The following is an 11,758-nucleotide window of genomic DNA, read 5'->3' on the forward strand; positions in this document are numbered from 1 at the left end:
AGACAGAGTCTCATTATGTCACCCTCTGTAGAGTTCAATGGCATCACAGTTCTCAGCAATCTCAAACTCTCGGGCTCAAGTGATTCTCTTGCCTTAGCCTCCCTTGTAGCTGGGACTACAGGCGCCTGCCACAATAACTATTTTTTTTTGTTGTTTGTTTGTTTAGCAGTCTTGGGCCAGGTTCGAACCCACCAGCCCCAGTGCATGTGGCTGGCATCCTAACCGCTGAGCTATGGGCGTCCAGCCTTCATAGCTCCTCATGGGCTCAAGGATCCTCTTGCTTTAGCCTCCCAAGTAGCTGAGACTACAGGTGGTGGCCACAGCACCTGGCTATTTTTAGAGACAGGGTCTCGCTCTAGCTGAGGCTGATCTTGAACTCCTGAGCTCAGGCAATCCACCCACCTCGGCCTCCCAGAGTGCTGGGATTACAGCCACCTTGCCCAGCCCAGCACATCGTGTTTATCCCTTCATCTGTTGATGGGCATTTGGATGGTTTCCACTTTGGAGATGTCGTAAATATGCTGCTATGAACATTTATCTCCAATTTTTGTGGGTATGTAGGTTGGGGTATCTATACATCCTTAGGAGTAGAATTGCTGGGTCATGGGGTAATTCTGTTTCATCTTTTGAGGAACTGCCAGACTGGGTCTTACAATGGCTGCACCATTTTACATACTCACCAGCAATGTATAAGGGTTCCAATTTCTCCACATCCTCACCAGCACTTATTTTCCATTTTTAAGATTGTAGACATCTGAGTGGGTGTGAAGTGGTATCTCACTGTGGTTTTGATTTGCATTTCCCTAATGACTAAGGATGTTGAGCATCTTTTCATGTGCTTGTTGGCCATTTATTTCTCTTCTTCAGGGACATGTCTATTTAAATCCTTAGCCTATTTTTAATTTTTTTTAATTATTGAGTTTGTAAGAGTTCTTTATATATTCTAGGTTATGTGTCCCCCTTCAGAGATAAGATTTGCAAATATTTTCTCCCATCCTGTGGGTTGTCACTTCACTTTCTCAAGGATATTGTTTGTAGCACTCTAATGACTTGTAAAACATTTTCCTCCAGAATTTAGTCGGCGTCTTAAGGAGCGCATGCACCACAATATTCCTCACCGATTTAACGTAGGACTAAACATGCGAGCCACAAAGTGTGCTGTGTGTCTGGATACCGTGCACTTCGGACGCCAGGCATCCAAATGTCTTGGTAAGAGCAGCCCTTGGGTATCTGTAGTGGTCACCCTGGTGTTTCCATTAAAAAAAAAATCCATCAGATGGAGGTGATTTTTCTTTTATTAACTCATTTTCTATACATTCATTTCTAAGCTTTTTATTTCAGTGGGCGGACACTATTTTTCCCCTGTTAAAGCACTGAGTTGATATCTGTCTTCAGCTCATGACTCCAGCCTGCTGTGCACAATGCCTTGGGCTTTGCTAATTTTCAGCCCCCTTTTGTCAGGCTGGTTTCTCCTCCAACTGAAAGGTGCAACCACATACTTTTGTGTTTGTGAGCAGCCTGGGATGAAGCCAGGGAGACTAGGTTGAGAGTGACTGGCTCTCTGGTTACCTCGATCTATAGGGGTCTGGCACCTGGGAAAGCTTAGGGGTTACCTGCCTGCCAGGGCCACATGCATAGGATGTGGCTGGGGGTGGAAAAGCCTTGGGCTGGCTGGAGGAGGAAGGGAAGGCTACAGAGTCAGCCGAGCGTGTCTTTAGGTTGCCCCGTTCTCTCCCCTAGAATGTCAGGTGATGTGTCATCCCAAGTGCTCCACATGCTTGCCAGCCACCTGTGGCCTGCCTGCTGAATATGCCACACACTTCACTGAGGCCTTCTGCCGTGACAAAATGAACTCCCCGGGTCTCCAGACCAAGGAGCCCAGCAGCAGCTTACATCTGGAAGGGTGGATGAAGGTGCCCAGGTACTGTTGCAGGGTGGCTTGGACTGGGACAGGTGCTGGCAGGGGAGGCCCCAAGGCACTTCCATCCCTGAAGTTTTCTGAGGGAAGTGCCTTTTCTAGGAACCATGCATCTCACCTAGTCACCCCTCACCCCTTCCTCGAGCCTCATTCTTCTTGAGTTTCAACATTGTTCGTTTTCATCTTTCTTTTCCCAGGAATAACAAGCGAGGACAGCAAGGGTGGGACAGGAAGTACATTGTCCTGGAGGGATCAAAAGTTCTCATTTATGATAATGAAGCCAGAGAAGGTAAATTAATAATTCAGGGGGAATGTCATTGCACGTGGTTATCCCAGGTCTCCCAGTGTTGGCGTGAAGGCTTTGTTTTTTGGACTGCCTTGCAAGCCTTCTACACTTTTCCATTTTTGAAAACTAAAAGCCAAATGACTTCTCTAAAGGTTATTGGTACGATACTCACATCTATAGGTCTCCCCCCTGAAGAACCCGCAGGGCGCTGCCCTGAAGATTCCACCTGCTAATACACCTTCAGAGAACTTCTGCCTCAGTCAACTAACCCATAAATCCGCATCGTCATCAGAATTTCACTGTGCTACTCATCTGACACACTTTATTTTTTTTTTATCTTCCCTCTCTGCCTTCTCTGCACACCTCTTTCCCTTCTTTGTTCCTGTGCGCCTCTCTTTACACGCGTACCCTGTCTCTCTGTCCCTCTCTCTGTCTCTGTCTCTTTTCTCTTCTGTTCTCCCCTTGCTCTTGTTCCTGTTCTTTTGTTTTTCTTTCTGCCCTTCCTCTTTGTACCAAGCTGGACAGAGGCCGGTGGAAGAATTTGAGCTGTGCCTTCCCGACGGGGATGTATCTATTCATGGTGCCGTTGGTGCTTCCGAACTTGCAAATACAGCCAAAGCAGGTGAGGAGGAGCCAGAGGGGCCCCACCCTGGAGGTGGGCTGGGCTTGGTAATGCAGAAGGGGAAGGAGGGGGATGTGGAAGGCTGGCTCTCCAAAGAAGGCTCACCTTCCTCAGCTCCTCTGTCTTAGCAGTAACTGGGACTTGCACAGTTTGGTGGGATCTCTGATACCTCAGGGCCATCCCTCCCAGCTGGAATGGGGAAGTCCACACCCAATCCTGTGCTCTCTGTGAAATCTCCTAGATGTCCCATACATACTGAAGATGGAATCTCACCCGCACACCACCTGCTGGCCTGGGAGAACCCTCTACTTGTTAGCTCCCAGCTTCCCTGACAAACAGCGCTGGGTCACCGCCTTAGAATCTGTTGTCGCAGGTGGGAGAGTTTCTAGGGAAAAAGCAGAAGCTGATGCTGTGAGTATGACAACGGACACTGGAGCTTGTCTCTGTAAAGTGGGTTGACTTGGGAACTGGTCTGAATGATGGGAATCCTGTTGCCTGTCTTGATTTCCCTTGGGCTCCCTCTCCGAGGGCTCCTGGCTCCAGACCATGTCATCACCAGGAGTTTGGCGGCACTGAAGGCACAGACGCTTAAGTTAGCTTGTGTGTATCACATGCCTCCTTTCCGTAGCCATGTAGAATGGGAGACTGGGGCATCACAGACCTTGGCTGTGGCGATGCAGCAGCAGATGTCCTTACGAGAAACTCCTCTCTAATGTTCACTGTGATGCGTTCATTTGGTTTCGAGGCTGGCATCATAAGCACTTTGGCCATGAAGCAGTACGGTAGGCTGCTGGCTGCCACATCTACTTCAGGAAGGCTTTTCATAAGCTTCTCAGTTGCTTCTGCAGTATCTGCTCTTCTGTAGGCAGGTTGGAAATCCTACTTATCCTTAAGATGTTAGAAACGTAGGTGTGGCATGATTGGCATCACCCCACCTAGAATGTTCCAGGATACAAACAGTGCTCATTGCTCATTGGCGTTTGCTCTGCTGAAGACCAAATAGCTCTTTTCAGACAGTTTGCTTCTGTAATAATAAACACTTTATGTGTTAGCATTCAGAAGATTCTTAGCCATGAGCCTCCTGAAAAGAGCTTTGCTTACCAGGTAGACCTGTTTTGATGACCTGTTTCATTGTTACATGCATAAGCTTTTTACTGAAATCCTTGTTAATATGTGTACAATAGGCCGGTGACTGTATTTCCTACGAGCTTCTGTCTGCGTGGGTTCAGGTAAAGAGATTCAGAGGCTTGTTGGCTTGCTGCTGACACTGTTGTTTTTTTTTTTTTTTGTAGCCTGGGGAGGGTAGGAGCCTTTCATGTGGCTTATTAACCCTTTGCAGGTGAAGTCTGTTTAGCTTCAGCATATTTCTTATCACAGAATAGCTCTCTCTGTCTATCACACTCATTTGTTTCTGCATCTAAACCAAGTTATAACTCAGATGCTAATTAACAGCCACCCCAGAGAAACCAGTAACTTTCATGTCTTGTCTTTGCAGCACAGATCAAAATATGGGGCATGCTAAAAGCAGGTTGGGTTTTTGAGCATTTTCAGATTTAACTTGCTTTGTAAACTTCTCTTTATCGCTCTGAATGGTTTGTTCGTGTATTCACCTCACTATGTCTCATTTTTGTTCTTTTATTTTACATTTGAAAAGAAATTACTTGGAAACTCCCTGCTGAAATTGGAAGGTGATGACCGTCTAGACATGAACTGCACACTGCCCTTCAGTGACCAGGTAATATTTTCATGGGCATGGTCAGCGGTGTTTGGTTACAGCCACATGGCTGTAAGGAGAGGGAGGGCTGTGGAGAATTTTGCTGCTCTGACTCTTTAGAATTGTTCCAGTGACATGTTCTGCTATGTTCTGCCTTTGGATTTCTGCCCTTGCAGGTGGTGTTGGTGGGCACTGAGGAAGGGCTCTATGCACTGAACGTCTTGAAAAACTCCCTTACCCACGTCCCAGGAATTGGAGCAGTCTTCCAAATTTATATTATCAAGGACCTGGAGAAGCTACTCATGATAGCAGGTGTGAACTCAAGGACACGGCCTTTTTTCTTTACTTTTTAAGGGAAGCAATTTGTTAACCTACATTTCATGCTTGTGAAACATAAAGGCAGGCCCTCCCAGTGGTGGGAACAGTAGTAACTTTTGCCTCTGTGTTCCTAAAGGGCACCCTGAGCTGGTGGACCCTCTGTCCAGATTTTGTTCTCATTGATATCAAGTTTACCACAGTCTGACATCCCCAAAGAACATCCCACTGTTACGCTAATTGAAGGGAGCCTCAAGATACATTAAATTCAAACCTTTTGTCCTGATTGCATCAATACTGCTGTGGGCCATGACCTTCTGGGAACTTGCACTATTACTGCACAGTCCCTCTTATATCTATGAACGCTCAGAGAACCTTGTCTAGATTTACCATTTGCTAACATCTTGTTACATTTTTTTCTCTTACCTCTTACACATACATAATAATTTTTTTCTGGACCATTTGCGAGTTAGTCACAGGTATGGCGCCACCCTATCTACCAAAGGCCAAGTTCATTCTATCACCTAACCATGGCACAATGCCTTTTCATCTCTGTCTATTGCAGATACAATTTTTTAAAGAGAAAAACAATAATTTATTGAGTCAGAGTTCAAAACATTCACAGTTAGGTCTTGTTTCAGGTGTGACTGTATCCAGGGGTTGAAATAATATGGTCAGGAACTGGGGTTTTTTTGATCTGTCTGCTCTTTTCTCTCCTTTTTATTCTTTACAGCAGTTTTAAGTTCACAAAAAATTGAGAGAAAAGTACAGAGAGTTCCCACATCCCCACCATCCCCACACATGCACAGCCTCCCGCGCCTTCAACCTCCCCCGCTAGAGTGGTGTATTCTTACAACTGATGAACCTACACGGCCCATCGTTATCACCCAGAGTCCGTAGTTTCCATTAGGGTTCAGTCTTGGTGTTGTATATTCTGTGAGTTTTGACATATGTAGAATGACATATATCCCTGTTTGTAATATCATATAGAATACTTTCACGTGGTATAGTTTTTGCATTAAAGAAATTTAACCCATTATCTGATATACTGCCTGTAATCGGATTTTACCTGTGGCTCCTGTAATGTCCTTTACGTACTTTTTTTCTTTATTTATGATCCAATCCAGGATCATATGTTGCATTCAGTCCTATCCCTTTAGTTTCTTTTAATCTGGACCAGTTCCTGAGCCTTTCTTTTTCTTTTGTTCCTCCCTGATATCTACATATTTGAATAGTCCCAGCCTGTTGTTTTACAGATGCCTTCCCCCCTCCCTGTTCCCTATTGCATTCTTTCTAGACTTTGTTGGGGACCATGTTCGAAAGTGTAGTCCAATTTTATGTCTGCATAATTCCCTGTTCCGACTCGCCAAATCTTGACAAAAGGCCAAATCTTTTCATCTTAGGTCTAAAAATTTAAACTCCAGGTGTATTTGTAGGGGTTTGTGGAAAAGTCAGTTCATTTGCATGGCCTCTCATGGCATTTATTTGTGACTGTAACGAGGACTACCATTGTCTTTACTTCATGGCTCCACACTGATGTGAGGCTGCCCCTTTTCCCCTTCAGGAGAAGAGCGGGCGCTGTGTCTCGTGGACATAAAGAAAGTGAAACAGTCCTTGGCACAGTCTCACCTTCCTGCCCAGCCGGACATTTCGCCCAACATTTTCGAAGCTGTCAAGGGCTGCCACCTCTTTGCTGCTGGCAAGGTGAGTGTCCCTCAGAGTCCTCGCGGTAGGTGTTCTTCAAATTGGCACTGTCCCTCTTCTCACAGAACTCACTTGATTTGACCTTGGAAATTTTGTCCACCTAAATAACAGAGAGAGGATCTCTAAAAGAAAAAGAGATTGATTTGGGAATAGAACATTGCAATGGGAATACACATGCCACAGTAAGCAGGAAGGTAAAGAAAGGCAAGGTCTTTTTTGTTTGTTTTTGAGACCAAGTCTGTTGCTCAGGGTAGGGTTTTTTTTGTTTGTTTGTTTTTGAGACCAAGTCTGTTGCTCAGGGTAGGGTTTTTTTTGTTTGTTTGTTTTTGAGACCAAGTCTGTTGCCCAGGCTAGGGTGCTACTGTATAGGCCTAGCTTGTAGCAACCTTGAACTCCTGGGCTCAAGTGACCCTCCTGTCTCTGTCTTCTGAGTAGCACACTACAACACCTGGCTGAGTTTTTCTAGTTTTAGTAGAGTTAGGGTCTTGCTCTTGCTCAGACTGTTCTCCATCTCCTAAGCTCATGTGGTCCTCTGGCCTCAGCCTCCCAGAGGGCTAAGATTATAGGTGTGAGCCACCCTGTCTGGCTAGGAAGACAAAGGTTTTTTAAGGGAAAAATGAGAGGGATTGCAGTATTGTTTTGAAATAATTATCTTTGGTTACAAGGTTAGACAGGCAGTGGCTGGGCCACCAGTCTTTGCAGATGGATTATGTGTATGAGGTTGCTTTTTACTTTCAGGCATACGCGTGGAAGAACACTCTCTTCATGGTTTCCCTGGCTCTGTTTGTCAGGGTTTCCTTAACATTCCTGACTCCATTTTGATTCTGACAGCTGTCACGATTGTATGTCCTCAAATTGTGTTAAATTTCTTTTGCTCCCTTTAGGCACATGAAATAATTTGTGTAATTTGAAATTATTGTACACTTTGCATCTAAAGGAAATACTGGAGAGAAAAATGAGGCCAAAATTAACAAAACTAAAAGGATAATCCATGTTTGGAAATAAGTGTGTGTGTGTGTGTGGGGGGGTGTATGTATGATGAACCTTGTTTTTTTAAATCTAACCTGGATCTGGTTAGGCGAAAGGATGTTTTACTTCTAGAAGTTTATAAATTCTAATTTATGACATTTATATAATGTAAAGTCAGTTCGTGAGAGCTCAAATTAATTCTTTTATAGTTTCTGGCATGTTAAATTTTGGTACGTAAGTATGTTATTTGCTTCTTTAAGAAAATTGTCATTTAAAAATGCACATTTATAAAAATGCATATTTATATGTGGATATACACATACATATATTACATTAATGAAATCTGAATGGGGCATCTGTAGGCCCCGCTGAGGCTACTGGCATTCTACTGTGGAAACCACTGCCTTTGCTGCTCAGAAGACCGTTCCTGGGCAGTTGTTCATTCAGCCCTTAATACACTGTTACTGAGCACATGCTATGGACAGGCCTGAGCCTTCAGACGTGTCTATATGAGGGATGCGGGACTAGTTGGGGAGCTGTGTGGCTTACCACAGGGGCCTTCTCTATGGGAGACTTGGCCTTGCTCTGGTTCTAGGAGGGGTCATGGTTTCTGGGGCCCTCTGATGATAAGGGTTTTTTCTCCCCAGCCATGGAGTGGGGAGTGAATGATGAGTTATTTAACTGTGGCATATATGAAGGAAGTACAGACTGGCCTAGGAAGGTATTAATTTAAAAAGGATTCTTGGAAAAGGTCAATTTATTTATTTATTTATTTATTTATTTTCTGAGACAGTGTCTTACTTTGTCCCCTTGGTAGAGTGCCATAGAGTCATAGCTCACAGCAACCTCAAACTCAAGTGATCCTCTTCCCTCAGCCTCCCAAGTAACTGGGACTATAAGCACCTTCTACAATGCCTGGCTATTTTTAAAGATGGGCTCTTGCTCTGGCTCAGGCTGGTCTCGAACCTGTGAGATTAGGCAGTCTACCCGCCTTGGCCTCCCTGAGTGCTAGGATTATAGACTGCACCTGGCCCATTTTTCTTTTTTGTTATGTTCTTTTATGATTGTTATGTTACCTTTTTCATCCCTAATATTACTAGCATAGTATCTTTTCTTTGTCTTAATTTTACCAGAGGCATTCCAATTTTATTAATCTTTACAAAGGAGCAGCTTTAATTTTAGTGATTGTCTTTAGTATAGCATTATTTTATTTGTCATTAACTTTTGCAATTATCTTTGTTTTCTTTCCTTTAGTTTGCTGGCTTTAGCTCATTAACTTTTATGGTATTTTTCTAATTAGAAGTATTTTAAATTAAAACTATGTATTGTCATCTACCTACCATTCTAGCTGGAAGTTTTGATATTGGAAATGTATTATCAGTCCACACATGTTAAAATTTCTCTTATAATTTCTTCTGTGAATATCGAGTTAACTTAGAAATGTGTATTTTCTTTTCTAAAAATTAGTTCTTTTGGATTAGAAATTATTTTTATAATATTTGAAATATTCAAAAGTATATGGAATGTAAAGTATATAAAAAATATATAAATTGTAAAGCCTAAGAATGTGGTAAACATTCAAGAACCCATCACTTACCCCAAGAAGTAGAACGTCCCCAGCAATTTCCATCCCCTCTTCCTTTCCCTCCTTTCTTTTTCTTTTCTTTTCTTTCTTTCTGTCCTCCCTTACCCTTTCCCTCTCTCCCTCGCTCTCCTTTCCTTACTTCCTTACTTTAACAAGGTCTTGCTTTGTTGCCCAGGCTGAAGTACAGAGGCATGGATCATAGCTCCAGCAACTTTAAACTCCTAGGCCCAATCGACCCTCTTGCCTTAGGCTCCTCCAGCTACCTGCAGTAGCTGGGACTACAGGTGCATGCCACCATGCCCAGTTAATAAAAAAAAAAACCTTTTTTTTGTAGGGACAGGGGTCTTGCTATGTCAGTAGTCTTGAACTCCTGGCCTCACTGAGTGCGGTGGTTCACAACTGTAATCCTAGTACTCTGGGAGGCCGAGGTGGATGGATTGCCCTGAGCTCACAGGGCTGCCCTGTCTAAACTCCTAATTTCCTCTGGAAATGTCTATCTTTGAGTCCCTTTAAGATTGACTTTTTCAGGCTGGGTGTGGTGGCTCATGCCTATAATCCTAGCACTCTGGGAGGCTGAGGTGGGTAGATTACCTAAGCCAGGTGTTGTAGCAGGCGCCTGTAGGCCCAGCTACTTGGGAGGCTGAGGCAAGAGAATCACTTGAGCTCAAGAGCTTGAGGTTGCTGTGAGCTATGATGTCACAGTACTCTACGGAGGGTGACAAAGTGAGACTCTGTGTCAAAAAAAAAAAACAAAACAACAACAACCCCCAAACCCAAAGAAACTCCTAGCCCCAAGCAGTCCTCCTGCCTTGGCCTCCCAGAGTGCTGGGATTACAGGCTTGAGCCACCACACCTAGGCAGAATGTCTATTTTCTGTGTCCCCTATCTCATCCCATCTCTCCCATACCCATCCTACTAACTGCTGACCTTTATGTCAGGATTGATTTGAGTCATAGCCTCTTTTCATCCTTGGTAAGTGACAAAGATCTAGGTACAGGAGGTAAAGTAAGAGGCTTTCAGCTATTCTAGAAAAAGAGAGTTTTGATGTAGACTTCTGCATATACAGGTCTTAGCCAAGAACTTTTACCTTTGGACCAAAATTCTCTCCAAATTCTTATAGCAATTTCTACTACCTTTTCTCTCCCCTCCATTATCCCACCCTGCCCTACTCCCCACAAGGTAAGTTTGTCAGAAGACTCTGTCTCCAGCAGAAGGATATACATGTGAAATATGTGTGGTCAGTGGCTCCCTGAGGTCTTCTCTGGTTCCCAGATAAAGCAGTGCTTCTCAACCAGGGCAATGCTAGATTTAAGGGGACATTTGGTAATGGCTAGAGTTATTTTTGGTTGTCACAACCAGGGGTGCTGCAGGTCTCTATGGGTAGAGGCCAGGACTGCTACTCAGCATCCTACAGGGCACAGGACAGTCCCCGCCACCCCACTGGACGACTGGCCCCTATTGTCAAGTGTGCTGAGGTTGAGAGCCCCTGTTCTAAAGTGATAGTCCTCTTCAAGTTTTGCGCTAGAGCTAGTATTCATACTGGTGACAGTGTTTTTCTTTCTTTGATTGCTTTTCAGATTGAGAATGGGCTCTGCATCTGTGCAGCCATGCCTAACAAAGTCGTTATTCTTCGCTACAACGAAAACCTCAGCAAATACTGCATTCGGAAGGTAAGTCCTGGGCCTTGCCTTGGCCGAGTGTGATCTAGCTTGTCCTGCTTTATCAGCCACTGGTATGGAAAGCATGCTGTCTCGGGAAGTAGCGTGTGTCTGGTCCTTTACCCTGCAGGCCTTTAGCCTGGGGTGACCACCTGAGAGGGAGAGACCCTTTCTTTCTAGGGGAACCTCCAGAGCTGCTGATAGCTATAGCTTATTTTCTGCTTGGGAGCTGCCTCTCTATCTAGCCCAGGGAATTCAGCCTTTTGTTAGAGCAGAGGTTGGCTGATGGAGGGGACGCTTTTTTTCATCCAGTTAAAAAAGGAAAGAGTTCTCTCTCTCTAGCAGGCCCAGGTAGCAGTAATCAGAATCTTTCTCAGATTCAAGAAAGGTTTCTATTAATATAACCTTCTGGAATATCCAATGCTAGCTCTATTTCGATATGTAATTAGGCAGCTGGTTCTCAGAGGAGGAACAGAGGGAGTTGTGACGATAACTCAGTTTGGACAAGGTGCTTGTTAAATCGTTAGAGCCGTCTTGCATCCAGGGAAGACTGTCGGATGTCCCTAGACTAAGAATGTTTCACTAATCATAAGCCTAATTTATTTCAGGTGCTTTCACAATTAGTTTCACAAGTGAAATGAAGGGTGAATAATAGATAAGGACATCACTATTCTATTCTGGGCAGGATGTTGTTAGTTTAGTTTGTGTGTTTATTGAACATCCACAGTACCAGGAACTGAGCTATTTCACAAATGCTTTTCATAACCATGGTGGAAAAAACAGGATGATCTTCCCCAATTTTCAGGCAAGAAAATTGAAGTTGGTAGAGATCTTAAGTTAGATAGTTGAGACCAAAGCTGAGGTTTGATTTTTTTCCCCAGTATTTCACTATATCATGCTGCCTAAAGGTTTCTCATACTTAGTAGATAGCTATTAAATATTCAGCAGTGATGGTAATGCTGATCTGTTTGACTTGTTAGCTTCAGG

At 44.0% G+C, this 11,758-nt stretch overlaps 1 protein-coding gene across 3 annotated transcripts in view; it reads left to right on the forward strand.

Annotated features, from left to right (window-relative positions):
* Positions 1-11,758, forward strand: part of CIT (citron rho-interacting serine/threonine kinase) — a 181,704-nt gene that overhangs the window by 154,789 nt on the left and 15,157 nt on the right. For all 3 annotated transcript variants that reach the window (XM_003789925.1, XM_003789926.1, XM_023513311.1), the window contains 9 exons: positions 1,072-1,209; positions 1,741-1,921; positions 2,116-2,207; positions 2,722-2,826; positions 3,068-3,237; positions 4,481-4,561; positions 4,717-4,852; positions 6,420-6,559; positions 10,691-10,783. In XM_003789925.1, coding sequence (XP_003789973.1) covers positions 1,072-1,209; positions 1,741-1,921; positions 2,116-2,207; positions 2,722-2,826; positions 3,068-3,237; positions 4,481-4,561; positions 4,717-4,852; positions 6,420-6,559; positions 10,691-10,783 — 1,136 coding nt within the window. The remainder of the gene's footprint in view (positions 1-1,071; positions 1,210-1,740; positions 1,922-2,115; positions 2,208-2,721; positions 2,827-3,067; positions 3,238-4,480; positions 4,562-4,716; positions 4,853-6,419; positions 6,560-10,690; positions 10,784-11,758) is intronic.

Source organism: Otolemur garnettii, unplaced genomic scaffold (genome assembly GCF_000181295.1).
Source record: "Otolemur garnettii isolate 467f Iridium unplaced genomic scaffold, OtoGar3 scaffold00038, whole genome shotgun sequence".
NCBI lineage: Eukaryota > Metazoa > Chordata > Mammalia > Primates > Galagidae > Otolemur > Otolemur garnettii.